At 41.5% G+C, this 23,960-nt stretch overlaps 1 protein-coding gene across 1 annotated transcript in view; it reads right to left on the bottom strand.

Moving 5' to 3' along the window:
* Positions 1 to 625: 625 nt before the first annotated feature.
* The window catches only part of RARS2 (arginyl-tRNA synthetase 2, mitochondrial), a 31,502-nt gene continuing 8,167 nt past the window's right edge, over positions 626 to 23,960 (bottom strand). The window contains exons 7-20 of the mRNA XM_069011189.1: positions 22,979 to 23,062; positions 19,426 to 19,502; positions 17,769 to 17,924; positions 16,206 to 16,312; positions 15,519 to 15,614; positions 13,477 to 13,537; positions 9,039 to 9,115; positions 7,613 to 7,737; positions 6,272 to 6,339; positions 6,063 to 6,172; positions 4,955 to 5,050; positions 3,101 to 3,175; positions 2,128 to 2,191; positions 626 to 771 (exon numbers count right to left, since the gene is read on the bottom strand). Of these exons, the coding sequence (XP_068867290.1) occupies positions 685 to 771; positions 2,128 to 2,191; positions 3,101 to 3,175; positions 4,955 to 5,050; positions 6,063 to 6,172; positions 6,272 to 6,339; positions 7,613 to 7,737; positions 9,039 to 9,115; positions 13,477 to 13,537; positions 15,519 to 15,614; positions 16,206 to 16,312; positions 17,769 to 17,924; positions 19,426 to 19,502; positions 22,979 to 23,062 (1,283 nt within the window). The 3' untranslated portion in view covers positions 626 to 684. The remainder of the gene's footprint in view (positions 772 to 2,127; positions 2,192 to 3,100; positions 3,176 to 4,954; positions 5,051 to 6,062; positions 6,173 to 6,271; positions 6,340 to 7,612; positions 7,738 to 9,038; positions 9,116 to 13,476; positions 13,538 to 15,518; positions 15,615 to 16,205; positions 16,313 to 17,768; positions 17,925 to 19,425; positions 19,503 to 22,978; positions 23,063 to 23,960) is intronic.

Below are 23,960 nucleotides of genomic sequence, written 5' to 3'. Positions count from 1 at the left end.
GCAGCGTGAGGCTCAGGGCTGCCAAGCAGCACCTGCCACGTCTGCCAGTGTACACAGTGCTGAGGGAACACTGCGCTTCCTGTTCCACCAGCTGGCCAACAGTCTCTTCTCACCGGCCATCACATCAGCGTGACAGAGGAAGGGCTGTGGAACAGGGTGTGGTGTGACAGCTGGCGGTTGGGCTTGGCTGAGGCTTCTGAAGGGGGAATGCAGCACAACACACAGGAAAAGGTCTCTGCGTGGTCTGAGTAACTCAGTTTGTTACAACAGACAGAGCACCTTGACCCATTGTGCCATTAGGCCTTGGTACACAGTGGCAACCACAGGAGTGGAGAACTTTGCTTAGGGCAGCACAGTTAACACCACTTCCTCTACCAAAAGGATGTGATATTTACATGGCAAATACACAGCAGGTCTCTTTTATGGGAAGTTCCAGGTAGAGTAGTGTCTTAAGTACACTGCTGTCACCACATGCCTGAAGAAAGCGATTGTGACAGCCTTGCCCCCTGCAAATGGCCATGTAGCACCTGCTCTTCTGCAGTTGGTAGGATGGAGAACACAAACTTCCCAGCGCAGATGGAGTTTCCAGCCTGCAGGAGCAGTGACACACAGGAGAGGATTCATATCATTGTGGAAAAAAATCATTTTACTAAGAGATGTGACTTTACATCGCATATGGCCTTGTTACATTTGAGTTACGGGTGTAATGCCAAGAAGTTTCATTCCGTTGGCTAGAACCAAGCGTGCAGCTTGGAAGAGACAGAGCCGTGCCTGGAAAACAAGAAAAAAGTCATTTTAGGGTAGTGCTACAGAATAGGGTGTGGTTCCTGAAACAGCAGTTTGAAGCAGAGGTGAGAACACCATGTGCAGCCTGTCCCTGTGCAGTCTCAGCCCCTACCAAGATTCAGATCTACACATAACCTGAGCACTAGGGAACACACCAGTGCTGCCAGAATTCACACCAGCTGCTGGCAGCCCATTGCACTGTCAACAGAGGGACACTTTGTCAAACAAAGGAAGCTGGAGAGGAACATCCAGCCCAGCCCTTGTGGCAGAGCAAGCAGAGATGCCTGAATAAGAGTGCAATGACTAAAAACTGAAAATCTTTCATGCACCACGGGCTAGTACAGCCTGAGGATACCGCTGGAATCCATCCCCTCGCTGTGCCTGGGTGACAAGCTGTCAAACAGCTATGGGCTGCTTTGAAAATGTCTCTCCCTTGTCAATGTCTTGGCTGTTATACAGCTGGCTGTTGGGAAGGGCTCTATCAAGCTTGATCCAAAAATCATAGTTCTTGAAAGCTGTCACATTGCAAGATATTTAGAAATATTTTTATTTACAGGATAAGGTACTGAAACTTTCCTTTAAATCTGATGTAGTCCATCTCCAAAGGCACAGATGCCTACAGTATCTAAGCTCAAATACAGACTGCAGCTCCACCAATTCCACTGAATGTTTTTCCCCTACAGCACAACTCAAGACTTAAATGTGACTTCCTACCAAAATCAAATAGGTAATTCCTTTTGAAATAGATGAAAGAAAATAAGAGGCAGTGTAATTAATATATCATTTACTGAGTCATTAGGGGGTCAAACATTGCCTGGGAGATCAGTAAAAAGAATTTGCATTTATTTGGAATGGCACATTAACAGTTGTCAGCCTATGTGCTTTAGGTAGAAAGGCAATACCGACAACTTGGGATATGTAGGTGGCAAGAGGGAGGAGACAGATTCAGTTCTCTCCTAATTCTCTATCTTCCCACATAACCACTAAAGGAAACCATCAAAAGTCAACCACCAATTAAATGCTCAAATGTTTACTCTTAAAACATTTAGAAGGAAAGGTGACGAGAAGGTGTTTGACTGGGTCTGGAGCAGCTGTCCTTAAGGAACGTTGTGTTTTGGGAAGATCAAGCAGAGCAGCCCTTTCCAGGAGGCACAACTGTGAACAGCAATCCCTGCATTCCTAAAGCAGTGCCGCCCTCGGGAGAGCCTGGCTGTTGGCTCCTCTGCCTGTGGGTGCGTGTTCCCCCCCCAGTGGTGACACAGCTGGGCTGGCAAAGCCCTGACGGATCCTTCTGCAGGGCTGCCCTGCCAGGCTCCAGCCCCCAACCCCGCGGTGCCGTACCTGTGCCACGTCAGGCGTGCTGCCTTTCACGGGAAGGGTTTTGTGTGCCACGGCTGCCAGGTGGCTGAAAGGAAAAATACAGGAGAACAGTGAGAAGGAGCAAGTCACTTGACAAATGCAGCGCTGTGGGCTACAGAAAGCAGCAGAACTGGAAGAGCCACCCACAACTGCAGCATGCCAGAGGCTGATTTCCAACAGCCTCTTCACCTGGCTGAAGGAGGGCATGGTTTTCTGTAGCCTGCATGGTGTTGATGGCACGCCCTGACAACTTAATTCTCCTGAAATAACCCCAAAATAATCTCCCTGCTAAACACATACCCTCCCACTTCCTGCCCTCCATCCCCCCAAAAAACCCACAAAACAATCTCAGGACTGCTCTGGGAAGATCCTTGACAGCCTACCCTATCATTCCAAGATGCATGATTCTTCGTACAGTTTTCCTTAACTTGTTAAAGCCTTCCCCATACACAGGCTCTACAGCTTCCTCCACCAAGCCTACTCCACCATTTCATGGTGCTGTCCAATCCCTATGGGAATCAGATACACAGTAGAAGTTACACTAATAACAAGCTTTGTTCATGGGCTGAGATAGTGGTTAAAAGCAGTTTGGATAAAATTTCCTAACTGAAATGTTGATATTGAGAGGATGTTATCAGCTCAAATCTGCTCCTTAAGACATCATTAGTCCAGCATGGTTTTAGGTTCAGATACTGTGTTTCAGCCAAGTGATTATTTTTTCTTAAAAGCTGTTAAGCTTCTGGGGAGGGTCCTGGCTCCAGCCTTGATCTCTACTATTTATTACATTATTTGCTATCCTACTTTATATATTTCCTGCTTCATGGAAACTGTCCCACACATTTGCATCTTCCTACTATTTTTACTCTTCAAAGCAGTGCAGATGTGAGGGCTGCAGAGCCAGCTCAGGAAGACCTGTCCTCACTGGAGACACCGCCAGTATCAGCAAACACCTTACCTCAGTGTGAGGAGGTAGCTGACAATGTGCTTGGGTTGCAGATCCTGAGAAGATCTATACAGGACCTCGTCATACCTGTAAAGGAACAAAAGGATTGTTTGGTGCTGAAGTGGTACAAGGTGTACTCAGATAGAAGGCTCATCAGACTTGATTAAGTCAGAACAAGCACACAACCACAGCTGTAGAATTAGCACAACTAATCTTCTGAAGCAGACCTAAGCCATGTCATTAGCACACAACTGATTATTCCTTCCTTTTTCACTTGTTACTGAAGGAGATTGCTTCTGCTCCCCATCATGCAAACACCTCAGAGAGGCAGGCTATAGCAAAGAGAACACGAGAGCTATATTTGCTCCTGGAACATTATGTCTGGTTTTACATCTCAACACTAATTGTAAGTTTCTAGGAGCAAAAAATGTATTAAATAACCAAGGAAGTCAAAATAGTCCATTAGAGAGCATTGCCTTTAGTAAATGCAGCTTAGAATTTTAAGTAGATAAAAAGAATCTTGCAACATTACAAAAAGACAAATCCTGGAATACAGAATCACACAGAATGGGTCAAGTTGGATGGGACCACAGTGGGTGGTCCAACCTCCCTGGTCAAGCAGGGTCATCCTACATCACTTACACAATACAGTCAACTTTGTAAGACAGTATTAAACAGGGTAGTGCAGGCAGAGGCAGGAGATCTATGCTTTTCTTCATGTATTTTGCTGTCCTTTTTCACAGCCTGCAAGAAGGTACCAACACCTCTGGGGCTGAAGAGATTTCAAATTCAAAGTGGGAGTGGACTTCCCTGATCTCTGCTCAGCTCCCAGGCCCATCACTGCCAGCATGCCCAAGCTGACCTGCCGTGGAATCTTCCTCTCTTAAAGACAAGCTGCAGAACTGGGGAGTGCACCCTGATAACGAGGGCTCTGCAGTCATGCAAGAGTATAAAAAAAATCCCAAGAAACAAGTCACATGTTTTCTGTGAAATACAATGGCACTGGATAAATAAGACACTACTGGTCTTACTGAGAGCTGTCTGGCCCTGCTGTTGCACAAGAGAGCAGGCAGCAAACGATGGACTGCAGGCAGACCTCTGGAGGCAATTACAGTTAATGGTAGGGCTCTGCAGCCAACGTGTGCAGGTCAAAGGAGCCACCTGGTGCCCTGGCATAACTTTTGGAAGTCCTAGTTTTAAACAGATGGCCTCAGGAAGGTCTTAGTATGGTCAAAAGAGTTAACTTGCTGGCACTGCACAGTGTGCAATGCAGTATATAGGAATTCTCACTAGGAATTCTGAAAGCTTCGGTCACCTCCAACTCCCATCACAGGCTGCACAACATGGACAACTCCCTTGTCTCCATAGTTTAATTATATACCTATGAAATAATGAAAACAGAAACTGCTACACTTTAGGACTGAATTAATGAAGAATATTACTGCTATTACCAATTGTGCATGTTCAGTAGCTCTGAAGGATGCTGAGCTACTGAATGTGCACGCACATACTCCATTTACCTCACCTCCTCTCTCTTTTCTCACATGACAAAAAGGAGAACATGAGGGACCAAGCAAATCTGCAGCTAATATTTATACAGAGCTTAGTACACTTTTGTGAAGACAAGAAATAATTAGGAGGCTCATGTACACAGAGTATGTTCCGAATACTGCTTTTTCCATCATATGGCTTCTAAAGCCACAAACACTTCAAATGTTGCAATCCATGTGGCACAAAAGGCAAGTCATTGCCCCAAACAGCCATTTTTTCTGATGATCATGCAGTCTGTGCCCTCTCAATAGGTCAGTGGCCCATCCAGATATTTATTTTAAGGGAACTGGTATTTGGAAAGAACACTAGACAAACCTGAGAAGATGCTGAAGAACAGAGATGGCATCTGGCTCTTGCAAGCACGCCACATTAACGTCAGTTAGCTCTGCATTCCCATGCATCTGTTCTAAACTAAAATGTAAGAATGGAAAACAAATGCTTGATGTAAACCACCTCTTAACAATGCTGAACAAAAAAACCAGTAATCTGTGTTTTTAAGAGAAGAGGGTAGGCTCTGCTCAAGATGAATAGAACACTGAGATAGACTAGCTGACTGCAACCTAAGACAAACAAAAAGATTTGTGCTGACCATTCAGTTAGCAACACAGTTAGAGACATGCATGGACAACAGGTCCAGAAGCTAAAAGGACTAGGGAAGTAGTCAATCCCCCACTAATGGTACCCTGGCACCACCAATACCTACATGATAAGGGAGTACAAGAGGAACAGACCAGAGAAAGGGATCAGGCTTGCACGTTCTCCCTGAACACCATGTCCTGCTACCATTGCCTCAGAACATCAGGCTGCTACACACCTTTGGCCTGACCCAGGAAGGAATCTCACATGAAAACACGTATTGAGGTCTGCTCTGGCAGTTCAGTAAAATTGATTAAACTGTTCAAACTGGACTCTTCTGAAACTCTTTTAAAAAAATAATTAAACATGTCAGGTGTTTGACCTAAGCCAACAGGAAGGGATCTCCTTTTAATCTTGGTTACCAACAGTGGGAAATAACAATGTTAAAAATAATCCACTAGTTACTGTGGTAGCCAGAACATCCAAGTTCTGTGATGTGGTGTATTTTACAAGTTTTGTAAAATACATTTTGGCTTTTACATCAGTTTCCTTAGTTCTAGGCTCCCATTCCTCATCACTGACACCAAGCCACAGAGAGGCTGTTCCTAGAACTGAGAAAGTACATGAACAGTTAGCTCAGTTCCGTGGAAACGAGGTAGAAAATTAATTTTAATTGGCCTGCTCTTCTGGGAAGTCTCAATGATTTCTATCTTAAACTCACACCTCTGCTGAAAAAGTGAGCATGTGTCATATTTAAGGAGTTAGCAGTACTACTACTTAGCAAAGCAGTAAGTTAATAAGGTTAAAATTCCTGTCAAACTGTACTGTGCAGAAATGCTCCTCTTACCTATGGAGTCTGGCATGGGTGTACTGCAAGAACACACCTGTATCTCCCCGACTTTGGAGAGCTCGATCCCAGCTAAACTGGTAATCAGATGACAGAAGGCCCCGGAAGTCCTGCAACAATAAATTGGTGTCGCCCAGATAGGGCTCTTCATCTCAATTTGTAACTTCTCACAGATGATGCAAACACCTCGTGAGGCAGCTCAGACTCACCTGAATTATGAGTGCTGCAAGACCAACCTTCTCTGCTGTCTCCACAGGATCTTGTACCTCTTTGGTTGCTGAAGAGAAACAGAAAAAAAATCATTAAGTCTGCAGTACTATAATGACCTCTTGCTCAGACCTGGAGATGCCAATAAAAGAGCTTATTTTCCATAACTGTAAACTAGCAATATGGAAATTGTCAGCATGCATGCAGCAAGGAGTCTAGGATATAAATCTCTCTTAAAAGCTGAAAACAGCTGTTTCACATGGGCTTTTTCCCACTTCCCCAGATTTTGAGGTAAGAAGGGTTCATTATGACAGGCCACACAGGCTACCCCAAATTCCTTTTCACAATTCTGACAGCCAATCTCCAAGATCAGGGAAATGCAGATTTTGCTGAAAAACTGACAAAAAGCTCCAAGTGATACAAGATACATAAACAAAAGAAGGAAAAGTTGTTCTAATGGCTAACGGACCATTTGGATGTACGTTTAGGGAGTATTCACACCATCCACTGTAGATACCTAAACTGACTATACTAAGGGCATCTGAACTGGGAGAATCATGGAATGCTCTGGGTTGGAAGGGACCTTTAAAGATCATCTAGTCCAAACCCCCTGCCACGTGCAGGGAACACCATCTCCTTGTCCAGCTTACAAGGAAAATCATCTGTTTTAAAAAAGCTGAGAAGGCAGAGCAAGGAAGATGCATACTACTTAAGATGATCACATTGCTGACTCAATCCAGCACCTAACTCCAGAGAGCACAAGAGGGGGCAGCATTTCACTGGGAACAGCCTGAATCTGTACTGCATCAGGAGGAAACGATCCTGGAACCACAGCCCGATCGAGGTGCAGGCAAACTCTCCCTTCAGTACAATCTGGGGCCGAGCAGTGACCTCCCGGGCACTTGGAACAGCCACGAGGCTGGCAGGGTGACAAGGCAGTAGTGGGAGGCAAGCGAAGGTCACTCTTGCTAGAGAAAGCTGTCAGAGCTATAAATCCTTTGGCTGAAATCTGACTGATCCCTGAACTCCAGCCCCAGCCCCACTATTGACTAGTTTGTCTCTCCAGAAAAAAGAGATTATTGTCCCCAAAGACAGGTAGTTCCTTCCCAGGGTATGATGAAATAATTTCACTGAATGTGAATTTGCAAATCTGTAATTTAGGGGAGTTCAGAGTTGCAAAGAATTATTTTAACATTGTTTGTACTACGGGAAGTACTAAAAGAAAGAAAAGGGTGTATCACTGTGATTAGTGCAATGCAGGGAGAAGCGAAGGGTGGAAAAGATGACACAATTTGATCAACACAGAACATCAAAAGAAACTAATAAGACCTGAAATAGCTAACTTTTTGTGGAAGTCATGTTTTCTAACATCCTTGAGCGAACTTCATTTAAAACATCTTCCAGAAAAATTACTTCTCCTCTCCGAGTCTTCATGCCTTGAACTAGACCAAAAGACACATGCTGGCACCTGTGTTGAGAAGCAGCAGGACCAAAATTACATTTCAGTTGAGAGAAACGTTTGTGGTGTTTGTTCAGAGCTGGATTCTCTATCAGGAAACAGCAATAACAGCTGAATAAATAACACTCCAACGTGGGAAGCTTGGTGATATAATCAGCAACTCTCGTTTCAGCAACCAAGCTCCATAGTTATTATATAATGAGAAAATTATGATCAGAATTACGATAGCCTGGTCATTTGTGTGCTCTCAGGAATCTCTCTTGCTACTAGCTTTAGTACAGAGGCCTCAATGCAATAATTTGCAATAAATTGAGGAGAGGCAGGATACAGACAGATCAAATTACTGTGGCAACAGAGATCTGTTAATATAATTAGAAAAGGAGTCATAATAATTCTACTGTGGCCACATTAAACTAATAGTATCATTAATCATTGCTAATAATAAAGTATTCATTGTTTCTGCTCATAATAATCCCAAGCATTATTCATGATTGAGAATCTAAGGTAATTTTAGCACAAGCTTAAGCACTGTGAAAGGAGGCAGGTTGGTATTCCTGAAGGCTAAAACCCTTTATTTAACCACAAAAGACACACAGTCTGGCAGAGAAGAATATGATTTAGTCTGTAGATCCATTACTGACCTTTGCTCAGATTGCTAACAAGATTGGTAATTACAAGGAATTACAGCAGGGATACAGTTCCCTGCAATAGATACTTCAAGCCTGAAGCATGATTCAAACTCTGATTCTGATCTCTGCTGAAATAAAATACTTCAAGAGCTAATAATTTTATATGTGACCACACAATATCCCAGAAGCTATGCCACAAAGTCTCTTAAAAGTTGTTTCCCTTTTTCACATCAAGCAGTTATGAAAAACCTGTTAAATGAGAGACAGGGCTGTTTTTCACATCCTAAACACACGGCAATGACTCCATTCACAAATAAATCAGACCAGCAGGAGTGGACACATAGAATGAAAAGGCTGCTCATGAGGACCTGAGGCTCACACTGCACATAATTCTGAGGGTTTGTTTCTCTGCTGGACTAGTATTAGTTGGGTCCTACAGACCAAATGTCTGCTTGTACCCTGGAGTCCATTACTTGCACACCAGCACCCCATCTTGTAGCTTAGTTTCATCCAAAATGCCTCCATGATGTGTGCTATAGCATGGTGGTGGATGGACACCATCAGAAGATTCTCTTCAAAAGAGCACTCCACTGAAATTCCAATGTACATATTATACACATTCTTGGGGGAAAAAAAATTAACCACCAAAACCAGTATATAATTAAGGTTTTTAGTACATACCTTTCTGCCCAGTCATAACCCATGAGCTTCAGTATTTGGAATAAATGTTGAAAGTGATTACTTTGACTTTTATCTGTCTAAGGAATAGAATTGATGCATATCAGAAAACACTACGAGTCTGATAAGGAGTAGCTTTTAACACACAAACACACAATACCACAGTGCCAGTAAGTCACTGCAAGCAAAATTAAGACCTACAAAGACAAGCAAGACTTGAAAATTGTGACAGCTGGAATCTATGGCAACGAGTTACATTAGGAAAAGAAATCCACCTTTTCAGAAATGATTATTCTCAGGTCATGAAGGCAAAGACACTAAGTGAAAGGAAACCTTGATGTTCTTTAGTTTCTCATGATCTGTGAGCTGCCCACCAAACAAAACATCTCCATTTTCACTTCAGAACCTTGCTGCCCATTATATCCCTGTGTTACATCACCAGACTCCAAGGGTCTTCTGGCTTAGATACAGAACACCTCTTTAAGCTCTCTGCCTCCAGAACCCACCAGTTTCTATCATCTCCAGTGTGATTTGTAGTTTTACATCATAAGGCAGGTACATAAATCTTTTTTTAAAAAAGTATACATTATCATAATTTCATAGTGATACATCTTGTGCTCTCTTCTACTTTCAGTTACTCTCCTACGAATTGAAGTAGTTTCTGACTGTATGTTATGTCTAACAACAACTACCATATGGGTTTCTAGCCACAGCTGTTGCTATGAGGTTCATTTTCCTACCTAGTTGTTTCGACTGACTCACTCAAACTCCTTTTTATCCCTCCTTAAAGAGACATGCAGAAATAACCAAATAATCACTATTTCCTCATTTGTTTGGTGTTCTGTGACAGGGAGTGAGCAGTGAATGAAGTGCTTATCTTGTGTTCATTCTCAACTCTACCATGGTATCAAGCACCTGCCTCCTCTCTCCTAGCTCCTCATAAGATGCTCTGCTCCTGGGAGTCACCTCCCCATGCCAACTCACAAGCAAGGCTGATAAGTGGACAGCAGTGGCCAGTGCTTTAAACAAGGCCTTCCTTTTCCATGCACCCTACAGATGAGGTGCATCTCTGCACAAAGCCAGACCTCTCTCACTAAATGGCTGGCTTTAAGGTAGAAGCCTGCAGTCTGACAGCATGGATTATATTTAATTCTTCATATATAAAAGCATTTTCATCTCCTCCTTGAGTGCAATATTCAATGGAATCTGAGTATTTCTTTAATAATATGTCATGTTTTAAAATGTTTTGAATATTTTGCTCATATCACTGCCTTTTTATGAAATAAGTAGGATTGTTTTAAAACCTAAATTGATGAATGCACTGATTTACAGCATTACAAGTAGTAAACCAAATTTATGTTCTTTTAAACAAGTTGATCTGATGAAAATAAGATGATCTTATGAAATAAGACTCTAGAGTCTCTAAATAATTTTCTTGTAACAAGATTAGGATTCTGAAATACATTTGTATTTAATTATTAAAGACTAAAATCATTAGCATTCTCATTTAAATCCATTAAGTCCTCCTGCCTCTGGTAACACTGAGTAAAGTCCTAATTCACCACAAAGCAGTGCCACAAGACAGCAAAGCTCAGCAAGACTGGCAGTTCCCTCACCAGGTTGTCTGTCCCACAAGAGTCTCTTAAGAGTTTGTTTCGCTCTTTTATGACCCACTTTCTCAGCCCTCAGAAAGTCAGAAGTGATAAAAATACTAACCACGTCCTCTGAAAACTATACAACCTGAGCAAAGCTGAGAAGACAGGCCAAGGCTGATCTGTCATTTCCAACTTGAATGAGACATTGGCTATGATGGACAAATCAATCACATCACAGTCTGGCTGTGCATCTCTTTGGACTTGAAGGAGGCCAGGGAGGCCCAGGCAAGGAATTAAATAGTGACTGATGTTCAGGTACAGCAGCACTCAGCTCATGACTATTGCTCCTATGCTTGCTCACTCCATGAGCTGAACATTCAGCTGACATCCCGATTTGTGCAAAGTAGACACCCAACTGTTCTTTTTTTTTAATTGTTCCTTCTCCCTTGCTCCCTGCTACCTCCTGGTATAATAAACACAAATAATTACACCTGCTCACATGAACTAGACAGGAAACATCCTGAACATCTAATGCACTGAATTTTAACAGCCAGACTGCCCTTTGATGCCAATGAACCCACTGTTCCAGCCAGCAGGGGCAGAAAAACTGCCACCAAAACTGAATGTTGGGGTTTTAGGAGTTTCCCTTCTGTTTTCTTTTTCTGTTAAAGAATTTTCCCCATACATGTTTCCAAGGGGACGAATTACTGGGTGCTTAAGAAAAACAAAAGACCTGGCCACAGGGGGAGGGGTGCATGTGGCTACTCTCTTTCACCTGGGCTGGTGGGCAGTTAGTTCCTGGCATTTGGACAGAGAGAGAGGCTGGAAGGAATTCATCAGCGCTGAAGACTTCTGCTTTCTCAGCTGCCTTCCTTCTACCAGTGAAACCCCGGGATTCCCAAGCCCGCCTTTCCCTGCCCCGCTGGGAGCCGGGCTGTGGCCGCCCTGCCCCTGTCGCTGCTTCGAGCCTTCGCTATATCATAGCCCCGCTCGCCCTGCCTGCCCCGACCTCCGGGGGTTCCGCTGCAGCTCTGGAGCTCAATACGTCTCGTCTGCCACCCGGGATTTGTGCTCGTCCCTGCCGTTCCAGACTGCTGTTCCCGAGGGTCCGGCCGGACACCGGGATCGGCTGCCCAGGGGTTTGTGAAGCCTTTGTCCCATCCCTTCCCGGGATCCCAGGGCACCGGTGCCGCGTGCTCCCCGAGCTCGCTCCGGAGCGCCCCCTGCAGCCGCGGGGGAACCATCGCACCTGCCCTGCTCACCGGGAGCCGCCAGCGCCCCTGCCGGCTGCGAGCGGAACTGCACCCGAGGGGAAAGGGCCCGACAGCCGAGAAGGCTGGGACTGGGTTTGGGATTGTTTGCTGTTACTGCCACAGTTATTGGTGTTTGTTTGACTGGTTATACACATACAGATATATAATAGTAAAGAACTGTTATTCCTGTTCCTCATGTCTTTGCCTGAAAGCCCCTTAATTTCAAAATTATAATAATTCGGAGGGAAGGGGGTTGCAATTTTTTTTTTCCTTCCATTTCAAGGGAGACTCCTGCCTTCCTCGGCAGACACCCTGCCTTTCAAACCAAGACACCAAACAATTTCCCCCCAAAATAACCAAAAAGTTCCTGTTCTATGACAACATGTAAGAATAGTAAGCGATGGGAAACATCCTGAAGACTGAAGCTAAAAGGAGGAATGTGGTTTAACTAGAAGTTGCACTTTGAAGTACCTATTTAATGTTTTGCTAACTGATCTCCCTCCCTGCATCTTGCTATGTGTCATATTATATTGACTTTTGAAAAAGCTGTACAGAGTAGGTACAAGGACATTACCAAACACATACAGATTTTTTCCACGTGTTACTAATTCTGGACTTCATATAAAAGAACATGGCTTTCATAATGAATTTTTTTTCTAAATCTGAGAAAGAAGATTTAAAAGCATCATATGATATCTCCTTGTTAATATGAGATCAAAAAACAGTTTCAGACAAGTAAGGAGATAGTCCTGCTATTCATATCCATTACTGATACTGGTAGAATTGTTAAAAAACAAAATAATGAAACCAAGAAATATAAAAAGATTCCCTGTCTACAACTGCTTCATTTGGATTGATTAAATAGTACTTTATGTGCAATTTCTACATAATGAAACTAAGGCATTGTTCAAAGCCATAAAAATGTACATTTCAGATAAGATATCAGGACTTCAGAGTAGACTTAGAAATTAACAGTCTAAAATTAATCTAAATTAGCATTTTAAAACCCTTTATAACACTAACAGCTTTTTCTGGTTTAATTATTAATTACAACATTTATACAGAAAATATGTCAAATCAAGTAAAAGTTCCTTTCAAACTAATTGCAATAAATTTTTTTAATAGAGAATAACTCCAGAGCTTATTTCCATAAAATCATGGAAAGGCTTGGGTTGGAATGGACCTTAAAGATCATCTTGTTCCAACCCCCCTGCTGTGGGAAAGGACATCTTCCACTAGAGAAGGCTGCTCTGAGCACCATCCAACCTGGCCTTGAACACCTCCAGGGATGAGGCAGCTTTTCTGGGCAATCTGTTCCTATGTCTTAGCACCCTCACAGTGAAGAATTTTTTCCTAATACCTAATCTAAACCTACTCTCTTTCAGTTTAAAGCCATTTTTCAACCATTGTAGGGGTCATGCACTGAAACAGAACCAAGAAACACTGCCACACAGAGGCACAGCTGCTGGGCAGTAAGGGCATCTATTTTACTGCCAAAAATACTGTGTGTCAAAGTCATATTTCAAGCCAGAGGCCCCTGGGTTACTGGAGAGAGTCAGCACAAAAGTGTGTGCTGAATCTAGAATTACTTACCACATAAATCATGGTATCCCAGCTGTGCTTATTCATTCTGTCTATGGCAGCTGCGAGATCTCTGAAAGAGATAACGAGAAACTATTTGGACTTTCACTCAAACATACCTCACTATTTGCCTCTTAGAAAAATAACCTGCTTTTTATGGAGGGGAGAGGACTTCCTGAATAGAAGGATCCATGTATGCCTTACACATAAAAAGGGATGTGTATACTTTGCTGATGACACATTTGAAATGTTTTTTTAAACCACTACCTAATAAAATAACTGAGAAAACAGTTCTTTGGTGCAGACTAAGTCCGGTCTCTGTCTGTCTATTGGGACGTGAGAAAAACAACCCTTCCCTGGAAAACTAACCCAGTGTTCAGCAACAGCTTAAATAGTACAAAGCTCACCTTCACACACACACACACACACACACAGAGAGGAGTGTCACAGGAGAACCATCAGCCTTGTATTCCAGACTGAAACCCTCCTCAGGGGTCACCACAGCAGCCCTCCAGACCACCTGACGAAGGGAGGGTACTGCCTAAGGGACATGCAGGATGAAAGGGAAAAGCATTTGCAATTGCACAAGACTTGTTATGGGATGCTTAGGGGAGGAACCAAAGGCAAGAAAAGAGAAGGAGAAGATGGTAACCAGGATGGGTGGCTTTGATTGCTGGTTATATGTTTGCCTAGTTCTGCCCTGCACCTCATCAGCACAGTCTGTCCATCAAACTCCATTTCAAACTCTCCTTGGGGTCAGGGGGCTCTCTCCTATGTGTGCATGCGTGTTTGGAGTGTCAGTAGCTGGAGCTGGGGACTACAGCTCATGTAGGCCCTGCATCCGTGGTGCCAGCAACTGAGGGGACTGGGAATAAGCAAAATGAAGTGGTAACAACTGGAGTCTGACCAAGGGTCACAAGGCATCTCTGCTGCCAACAGCTGGAGTGAGGGCACACGCATCCACGCATGACTGACAGCAAATATCAAGCTGAATAGCCAAGCAAGTAGGTGAAGTATCCTGGGAAGTCTCCAGGTGTGCCTTCAAAGATGAGGTACCCAGAGGAGTCTGTACTGTTGGCATCAGAGGGTCCAGGCCAGCTGCTGGAGAGACCAGCTACTGGAGGGATACATACTGCACATACAATACATATGTATATGACTTAAATTATTAAATAACATATACATCACATACATGATACAAGTATATATATCAATATATATCACATACACATGTGTATCTATACACATACATACATATATGTCTATTTCTTCACAGTAATAGATACTCATCCTGATCACCCAGAGGGCAACAAAATGCCCAATGTGCTGAGTGGTTTTGGCCCTGTGCATGGGCCTACTGAGATCAGGGGTTCAGCCTTATTCCTGGCTGACTGGCAGACATGGAGCTGTGGCATCTCTGTCTCTATTTGGCTACAGGATTCAGCAGCTCCCTCATGTGCAGTATTGACTGTAGCATCTCTCTAATACCCTTGCCCTGAAAAGCTGTGCAGTTTACCTTGAGGGCTAGACACTAGATTTATTTACATTCCTGGCACAAAGAAACTGTTAAGGCTTCCATATTAAAATACCCAAGAGGAATTTTAGGATACTGATGAGATGGCAGGAGAACAGCAATAAAATTGATGTTACAGTGCTGGTAGTCCACTGAGTCAATGAAGGCATGGCTGAACAAGCAATTTTTTTCTGCATCACACTGTCAATAAACATTCTGAGCAAAGGTCTTTCTAAAACCTTCATCATTTGGCAACTATTTATTAGATCCAGAGATCCCAGCTTTGTTTTCAAAGTTAGTAGCTGGAGAGAGTATTATGATTTATGCGAAGAGGAGATCTACTAACAGATTGCTTAAGGGGAGGAAAAGTATTTAAGAGCCATTTTCATCCCACCATAGTTACATTGCTAGTTTCACTTACTAGCAAAGGTGTTCCATCCTAGAAATAAAAAGCTTCAAAATCCATGCTATCAGTTACAAATGTGCTCATGTTCACAAGTTCCCTGACAAAATAACTGGCAACAAACAAAGATGGACTTGCCTTGTTATATAAAGAGATGTCCCATCACTGCGCATGACAGTGGAAACTGTTGAGAGGTCTTTCTTCTCCGAGAGATCCACAATTCCTGTCCCTTTTCTGTAAGTTGAGGGAAGATACTGATGTCACTGCAAGCTAGTACACAGGTATGTTCAGGTAAGACTGAGGTCAGAGCCAAAACAAAGGCCTCTTGCCACAAGGAGGCCTCCCTCTAGACACTCTCATACTTTTTCTTTGAATGATTGTCTCCTTTAAGTCTTTTTTTGTAAGTTTGCTGTCACCACTGCTGATGCCAGGGAGCAGCCTGCCCACATTCTGGTGCATTCCACAATTACAGCTTCCATCCCAATTCAGCCAGGCACCTCTTTCATCAAGGCAAGGGTCTCATCCAATTCTGCTCATTAAATGGCACATGCAGCTACCAAACTAACCAACAGGGTAAAATACCATTAGGAGTTGAACACTGTCATTGCACCCAATTTGTCACAGCCAGACTTCTGTGCTGGTCACAGAAAAGGAAAATGTAATTTTTAGCTGTGACTGCACAAACCCTGATGGTCTACCAAAACAGCTACCAAAACCATCTAGAGAAAACTCTTCCCCTCAGATTATGTACAAACCTCACTCATCGTATCTTGAGTACAACTGAGATGTTAAATAAACTAACCAATAGACTGAATGAGTTCATACATTGTTTTCTGAAGGAGTCCTTTATCTTCCAACATCTTTAGAACTTCCCGGGCCTTCTCTTGGTAAAATGATTCTCCAGAATATTCATCAAAGTGCACTCCTAGACGCTGAGAAGTTCCAAGAATATCAAAGAAGGGTAACATCGTTAAGATTAAGGCTAATCATTTTTCTTCAGACTAAGTCAGATGATAGGTGACAGACCAGATACTGTGCAAAGTTTAATTTTATTCCAGTAAATGTCACTTCATTGTTAAAACAAAAGGATGCTTGAATTTTGATTTAATCAATTTCTGCATTAGAATGAATCTCTCCCTGAGTTGAATACAGTGTTGGATATAACATTCATGAGAAATCAGGCATAAACTAGTTAGAGCAATTAGCACACAAATTCTGAGACAGGTTTCTAATTTGCTGTGCCAGAGGTGAAACAAGTGGGTTTGGACATGAAACCAACCCTATTTTAAAAGGATGCTAAAAGGAATTTTAAAAAGTAAAAGCTACTCACAAACATTGCTGAGCATATGGAAATCACTACCATGAAGGCTACGGGTACACTCAAGAGAGACAAGATGACCTTAACTGTCAAACCTGGTCAGGTCATCAGTTCAATACTTTTTAGTTTGAATGAAATTGGGAGAGAAAGACCTAGCTGTACCAGTCATCATGTGATCGATGATGGGTGACCTTCAAGATGCAGCCCAGCACCTACTTGCCCTCAGAGGTCAGCTTTCCATGAGAATTATCAAGTGTCTTGCTCAGGAGATCTTAACTTAGAGTACTTTCTTGGCTCCAGTGATATGTTTCAGGGAAGAAGTTAAAGCACAGCCAGGTTATTTGGATTATAAACTGTTTCCCAATTTTTTAAGATTAATTTTTCAGTCAGTGGCACAAACATGTCCCATGGAACAGCAGACACTGGCTCCAGTCATGAGATCACAGTGTGCAACAGATGTCTGTATGTTACCTCAACTCCACCCGCAGTGAACTCCAGCTGCTACAATTTCTTAAACCCAATTTAATATGCAACATTATAACATTAGATCAGAAATGTGAAAACAGAGTTATCTTCTAATAAAATTTATTACATGGAAACTATTAAATTTGGTGGGTTGTTGCTGACTTCAAAGATAAAGCAAAACTGAGCAATATTTATCCAGCACTGATTTGCCTTGCTGCTTAGCATCACATTCTGAACTTCAGGACTTCTGAGAAAAGAGAATTAGTCTAAAAGCCAGTTACCTGGACACCATTAGATAAAATGTATCTAGGATGTCAGCAACTAAAGTAACAGCCTGCTTGGATGAGAAATCAACTACTCTGCTTTTTCCAAGAATGGAGCTTAACTGGGCATACTGAGAAAGAGCGTCCCCACAACATTCTAAAGTTTATGGGAAAGGCAATGAATTGATAACATTAGAGCAATCTCTGATCCCAAGTCAGTTCACTGCTTGGCAGTTTCCTGGATGAAAAGGTGCTGTGCACAGTCGATTATATTGATGAAGCAATGGAGAAACAGAGACCATTTTACCAACAACACAGAAAAAACATTTGGATGATTTGTACCTTGTAAATCCGGATGTATTCCTCAATACTGAGGTCTCTAAATAGCTTCCAAATTGACAATGTCTGCTCGTCATGTTCCTCCAGTTTTCTAAAGAAATCCTTAGCCAGCTTTTTTGTGTTTTCATCTTCTGCTGCTTTGTTAATCTGCACATACACCTAAAATATAATGACACTGAAAATGTTGAAGTAGTATAATCCTCTCCTCCAATAAAAGGTTCTACAAGAACAATACAAATTCATTTAAAGATGACATTTTTAATGTCAAAATTTTAAAGATGTTAAAGTAACACATTTCCCATTTAAAGAATGAATGAATAGCCCAAAGCCCAATAGGAAAATGTTCAGCTTTTCTTGAAAGAAGACGAATGCCCTAATTCCTTACTGCTGTCACTATCATCCTCTTCATAACCTTGAAACAATTGCAGCAGCAAAATATGGAAGAACTAACTTATGCATGAAAGGGAACCTATCATGGACTTTTAAACCACAGACTTGTCTTCAGAGGACCACAAAATTGACATTTATAGCAACTGCACTGCCTAAAATTGAGATAGCAGTTGAAGCAGCAAAATCCTTGATAGACTCAGTATTTTACAAGCTCATATTCATAAGAAAGATTGATTTCACACAACAGCAGAAAAAGCACCATTTTGAAACACATCTCAGTCTTTGATATTGCTAGGGATACAGCTGAACAAACACTTAAAAACTGTGAATAACTGAGAAACTAATTTGGTCTCAAACAACTACTGTTTTAGAATCTTTTCCATCTTAACTGAATACTGTTCTTTACATTCTTTACACTTAAAGGCAATTTTTTTAAGGTCATAAAGCCTACATGCTACTGCAATAGCTGGTATTTTAAAGCTTTAGTGCAAAATTCAAGTATTAAAAATTTAAATTCTAAGAATGGACTGAAATTATAAACAAAAATTAAGTAATACACAGTGATGCACAACCACAAAAATATGACTCCTTCTTGTTTTCTCTTTAAATCAGTCCTACAACTCTAGAACACCTCAGTGTTGAAAATCTATCAATTTAAATCCGCAGGGCTCAGGGATAAGGGAACAAGCGAATAGAATTTACCTGTGTCAAAGAAGCTGGCAAGCTCAGGAGAAGCTACCCTACCACATAAACAGTCTGACTAACATGCTTTAAGCTGTTGCACGTCCAAGTATTCAACCACAGTTTGCTCCTTTGCCAGGAGACACAAGATTTACACAGAGCACTTATCTTGTGACACACTGCCTGAACACCAGAATCAGCCATAGTCCCCATATCCAGCTCCAAGGGTGAAGCACAGCTCAGCTTCACGATAAGCAAACATCTGACAGTGCCACACAAGAACCCTGACTGACACAGCCCCATTAACATGTGAGATCTTTCTTTTAGAGGATGAGGGCTTGAACATCAGCCATTCATGAAATTTTGCCCATCTCTCCTCAAGGTTATTGGATCTGTGCAGGAAAGTACATAAATCCCTTATGTGCATTGTTACACCCAGCACCGCTGTCACAACTTACAACTACCAAAAGATCAGCAAAAAGTAAATAGTAACTCAGATGGTATTAGGCATATTTGAATGAAGCATGCCAACAACCAAACCCCTATTAATCCTGGAAAGACAAATCTAGTTGGTCTTCTCTGAACTTACCTCAAAAAGGTGTTGTAAAGGACTGGATTTTAGTTTTTCTTTGCTGCCAAAGGATTGGAAACCAACACCCAATAAACCTTGAATAATAATTAGATACAGAGTTAGACAACAGACCAGAGTATATTGAGAAGTTATTTTAGAAGTTATCTAGTCTTAACACTGTAACCAAAGCCTTACATTTTAAAACAATATAATGGGGGTATGCTACAAAAAGAAATCAAAAGCATAACCTATTATCCCACTGCAGAAACACCCCCCTCTCCCCCACCCCAACCTCGGAAAATATAATAGCTAGAAAATAGTCAGAAATACTATGTTGATTTTTAATTCCTCACGAAAGGAATTTGTGTTTCTGGACTTGTACAGATAATTATCTTTTACACAGCAGCAAGCAGTAAATGAGAAGCCACACAGTGGAAACCGTCCAGCAACAGAACATGCTCAAAATTCCTTGTTTTGCTTCCTCCCTTATTAGTACTACCATTTCAAGGATGATAAGAACTGGGATGCGGAATTCCTCATATCACTCATGCAATGTTTTCAAGGGAAATTTTTGCTGCCTGCTTAGGATACGCAGCTTTTTTGAGCATCCAGTTTGGCTTCAGGACTTTCCAAAAGCCATCCAAAAGGGCAAGAAATCCAAATCCCAATCTTTTTGCCTAAATGAAAAGACCCCATTAACTCTGTCAGTAATGTAGCAATATTAACATGTCAGTCTCTTAGATAATCTGAGGCTGGCTTTAAGGTCAGTTCATTCCTCTGAGCTGACAAGGACCAGGACCAATGTAGGAAAAGGTATGCAGGTATCCCTTTGGAAAACTCTCTGCAACTAAATAGCACTGTCTCAAGAACTTTCCTCTTAGAAACACTGAGTACAGAAGAAGATATGGCAGACTTAAAGAAGAGGAACAGGTTAGGTTTTAGGAAATAAAATTAGTCTAATACAACTGATAGGGAGTTTAGTTAAGGACAGCTTGTTCTATGGGCAATCAGAGCTTGGTTTCCTAATGATCTCTCTTAAATATTAGCATATCTAAACATTCCACTATTCAATGTTCACTTCACACTCCAACCTGCAGCACAGCTGCCAGTCTTTATTCAACCCAAACACATCCTTCCACACATTTGCTGTCTTTCCCAAATTATTCCCAGACCTTGTTACATTCACTGGTTAATGGCAAGATGCAGCACATGCTGGGACTGATTCTGACTTAGAGGTGCTGACTGGTTAGCCAGCAAGCTAAACACAACAGTTAATGTTCTCTCTCAGAGGTTAATAGATTGTATTTCTACCCTTACTCAACTGCCAACTGCCATTAATTCCAAAAGAAATTCACTCTCTTGGAGATATCTTTCTTTGTCAGATCTGGCTAAAGTTGCCCAAAGCGTTCAAAATTTATTAGGAGCAGAGTGAGTGACAGGAAGACAGATGGACAGATAGTGTGACTGCATAAGCTTTGTTACCTTAAGAAACCTGCCCCAAAACTGCCTAAAGGCTGAGGGTTTCTTTGCTATGTTTCAGGAAAATATGTTTTCAATTATTATATTTTAAAGCCTCTGACAACAGCAGTTGTAAAACCAGCTGACAGATCGTTAATTACAGCACTGCTTCTGAGAAAGGACCCTTACAATAACATTGCTATGCTATAATTCTGTGAAGCCTGAGTATTATTTGTTATAATACCTGCCATATATTTGAGCTGAGCCAGCCCAAATAGAGAGGGGAGTACCTACTTCGGAAGAAATAGTTGGAACTACTAGGTCAAAAGCATGATTGTAAGAGCTGTGTGCTGCACAAATGGCACACAGCCATTAATAATAATAAATAACAGGTATTGTGATCTCATACCTTCAGGAACCTTTTTATTAAAATACATAAAACTCCTGATATTCAGACTTCAGAATGCTATTTAGTATCTTCAAAGGCAGACTGAATGAGGTCAGCTGAGAAGCCTTTTATCCACATAGCATTTCACTATTTAACTGTCACTGCCACACTCATTATACAATAGTGCAGTGATAAAATTATGTCTAAGGGGCAAAAATGAATGAAATATGCAATGATGAAATTTACCAAATTTTTGGTGAACTCATTCTGTATTCAATTCTTATGAAACAAATCATAAGTGAAGCAAAGCTGTGCTATAAGCTACTGTTTCATCAGAAACAGGATCAGGAAAGACAAGCTGCAGGGGAAATAATTTAATAAGGAACATTCTATTACCGCTCTCACAGTCCTGAGAATGTTATACTGCACTGTCTAAAATCCAGGAATTTAGTCTAGAAGGACAAGAGGTAGAATAGAAATATTCTCGGCACTCTGGGTTTCTACAGAACTGAACATATTTTAGTTATCCACACTTACAAATCTGAATATAAAAATGGAGTGACAGTAGGGCATTTACATTCACTTTTTAACCCAATTCTGTTCATAAAATTGATTCCTTGATGTCCCCATAAACAGCAGTACCATTGAAAGTTGAGGAGGCAGCATAAGGGCTGGAATAAACAAAAGTGACCATTTAACAGACATTGCACTTTGTGATTGCCATCTACACATCAATAAATGGGTGGTTTCCAGAGCCTACTGCCAAAGTGGTGGGGATTTTTATAGTTTACAGAGGTGTACCAGCTTTCAAGAATGAGGAAGTGGGCATGACTGCCTTTTTTTTAATGCCTAAAAATATGCCAAAACCAGCTTTTTGGGGGAAATTGGAAAAGGAGAAGAGAATATAGATCAATTTCTAATGCAAGATTAACAACAGAAGTCAACAAAGTTGTGACTGCTATGGATGGGTCAGCTGCCATAACAGGAGGATAGCTACAGATCCAGCAATGGGACATAAATGATCTCTGGTCAGGGGATAAATACCAAGCCATGCATCCTCAGGCTGCACTTGAGAGGACTTTTCAGTCTCCACTGATCTAATGGACATTTCAGAAGAGGCAGGGGTGTCTATGTGTGTGCACACAGGACTGATAGTCTTCCAGGCCCTATTCACTTGCACATTCTCCACCTACACACCTCTCCTTTGCTACATTTTAGGGGGAAACAGTATTTTGGGGAAAGTGCAGGGATATCTCTAAAGATACAAATTCTCTGGGCCCCAACGTGCCAAAATGTTGTTGTTGTGGAAATTAATTATGCTCTATGAATAATGAGAAAAGGAACAAGAACAACAAAACCCCCAAAACCAAGCAACCAAAGAAACAAAATCCAAGCCCAAATGAAAAAACCAAACCCCAAACCAAAACATGTAACCCCCAAACTACACATTTAATCTGAGAGAGGAGCTACTGAGGGACAGAAGGACAGTTGGATAAATTTGGTCTTGTCTTGTACATCAGTACAGGTCAAACTGCTGATGGATCAGTCTGGATTGTTTTCTTCATATTTTAAGGAGATGAACTATACATTACATCCATGGAGACAAGATATCATTCCTTATGAGTGCAGAGTGAATCCAACGGGCCTACAAAAACTGAAGCTGGAAACCTAGATCATATCATACAGTAGAAAAGGGCACAGAGTAAAAAAAATATTGAAACGTACCAAACTGCATGCCCCAGTCACCAAGGTAATTTATTCTTACTACTTCATGTCCCAGTGCAACTTTGAGATTTGCTATGAAATTCCCTGGTAATGAAACAAAAATGGTATTATTCTTCAGTTGTAGGTAGTCTCTCATCCCTATAGAACAGTTTTCTGGTTTTGTATGATCAGTATTCAAAATGAAGAGGAAAAGCAATCAGATGGAATACTCCATAGAATTTGCTAAAATATCTGACAACTGAAAACAGCAGTAGCAGTAACAAGCAAGTTCCTTTCTGAGCAGGAACAGAAAGGCTGGGCATCTGAACTGTGCAACAAAGTATCTCACACAACAGGTATAAAAACACACACAGGTGTATGTACATGCACATACTGCAAAGTATAAGATCATGAAAAACCTTTTAAAGTCTTCTTGTATTCTCACAAATATGTGGCATTATATGTAATTCCATCACAGTCAGGCAACCTCATACCAGGTTAGGCAAGCACTCAAAATTCACAAACTGCTGTTAACTGTGATGCCAAAAAGAGAACATCAAGACCTGAATCTCTATAGACTCTTGGAGCAGTTCTGAGTTCTACAACTAACACACTATGCTCCAAACTTGTCATATCATATAAGGACTTCTTACTTTCAGCTGCTTTTACAACAAAAACCCTTCATCTCTTTCCTGAACTTAGTTATAGCCTTAGAATTACACAGTAGAAATACCCATATCCCTTCCTCTACTTTCCTGTGCTTCAAGGGTACTTTTTAATTACAATACTGTTGTAAAGGATGCAGAAAGCTCTCTCTTCTGCTGCTGTTACAACACCAGATTACAGCTTGCAGTTACTTTCAATTCCATTCTCTGTAGTTAATTAATTCTCTTACTCTGGGACAAACATAGATCTACAGAACTATTTTTGAAAGTGGTTTTCTTTTGTAACGAAGGATCCAGAAATGGAACATAAAAAAAGCTCAAGATATGTCATTTCACTG

This window comes from Aphelocoma coerulescens, chromosome 3 (genome assembly GCF_041296385.1).
Source record: "Aphelocoma coerulescens isolate FSJ_1873_10779 chromosome 3, UR_Acoe_1.0, whole genome shotgun sequence".
NCBI classification, from domain to species: domain Eukaryota; kingdom Metazoa; phylum Chordata; class Aves; order Passeriformes; family Corvidae; genus Aphelocoma; species Aphelocoma coerulescens.
The sequence above is the reverse complement of the archived record's forward strand: the minus strand, read 5'-3'. Positions and strand labels throughout refer to the sequence as shown.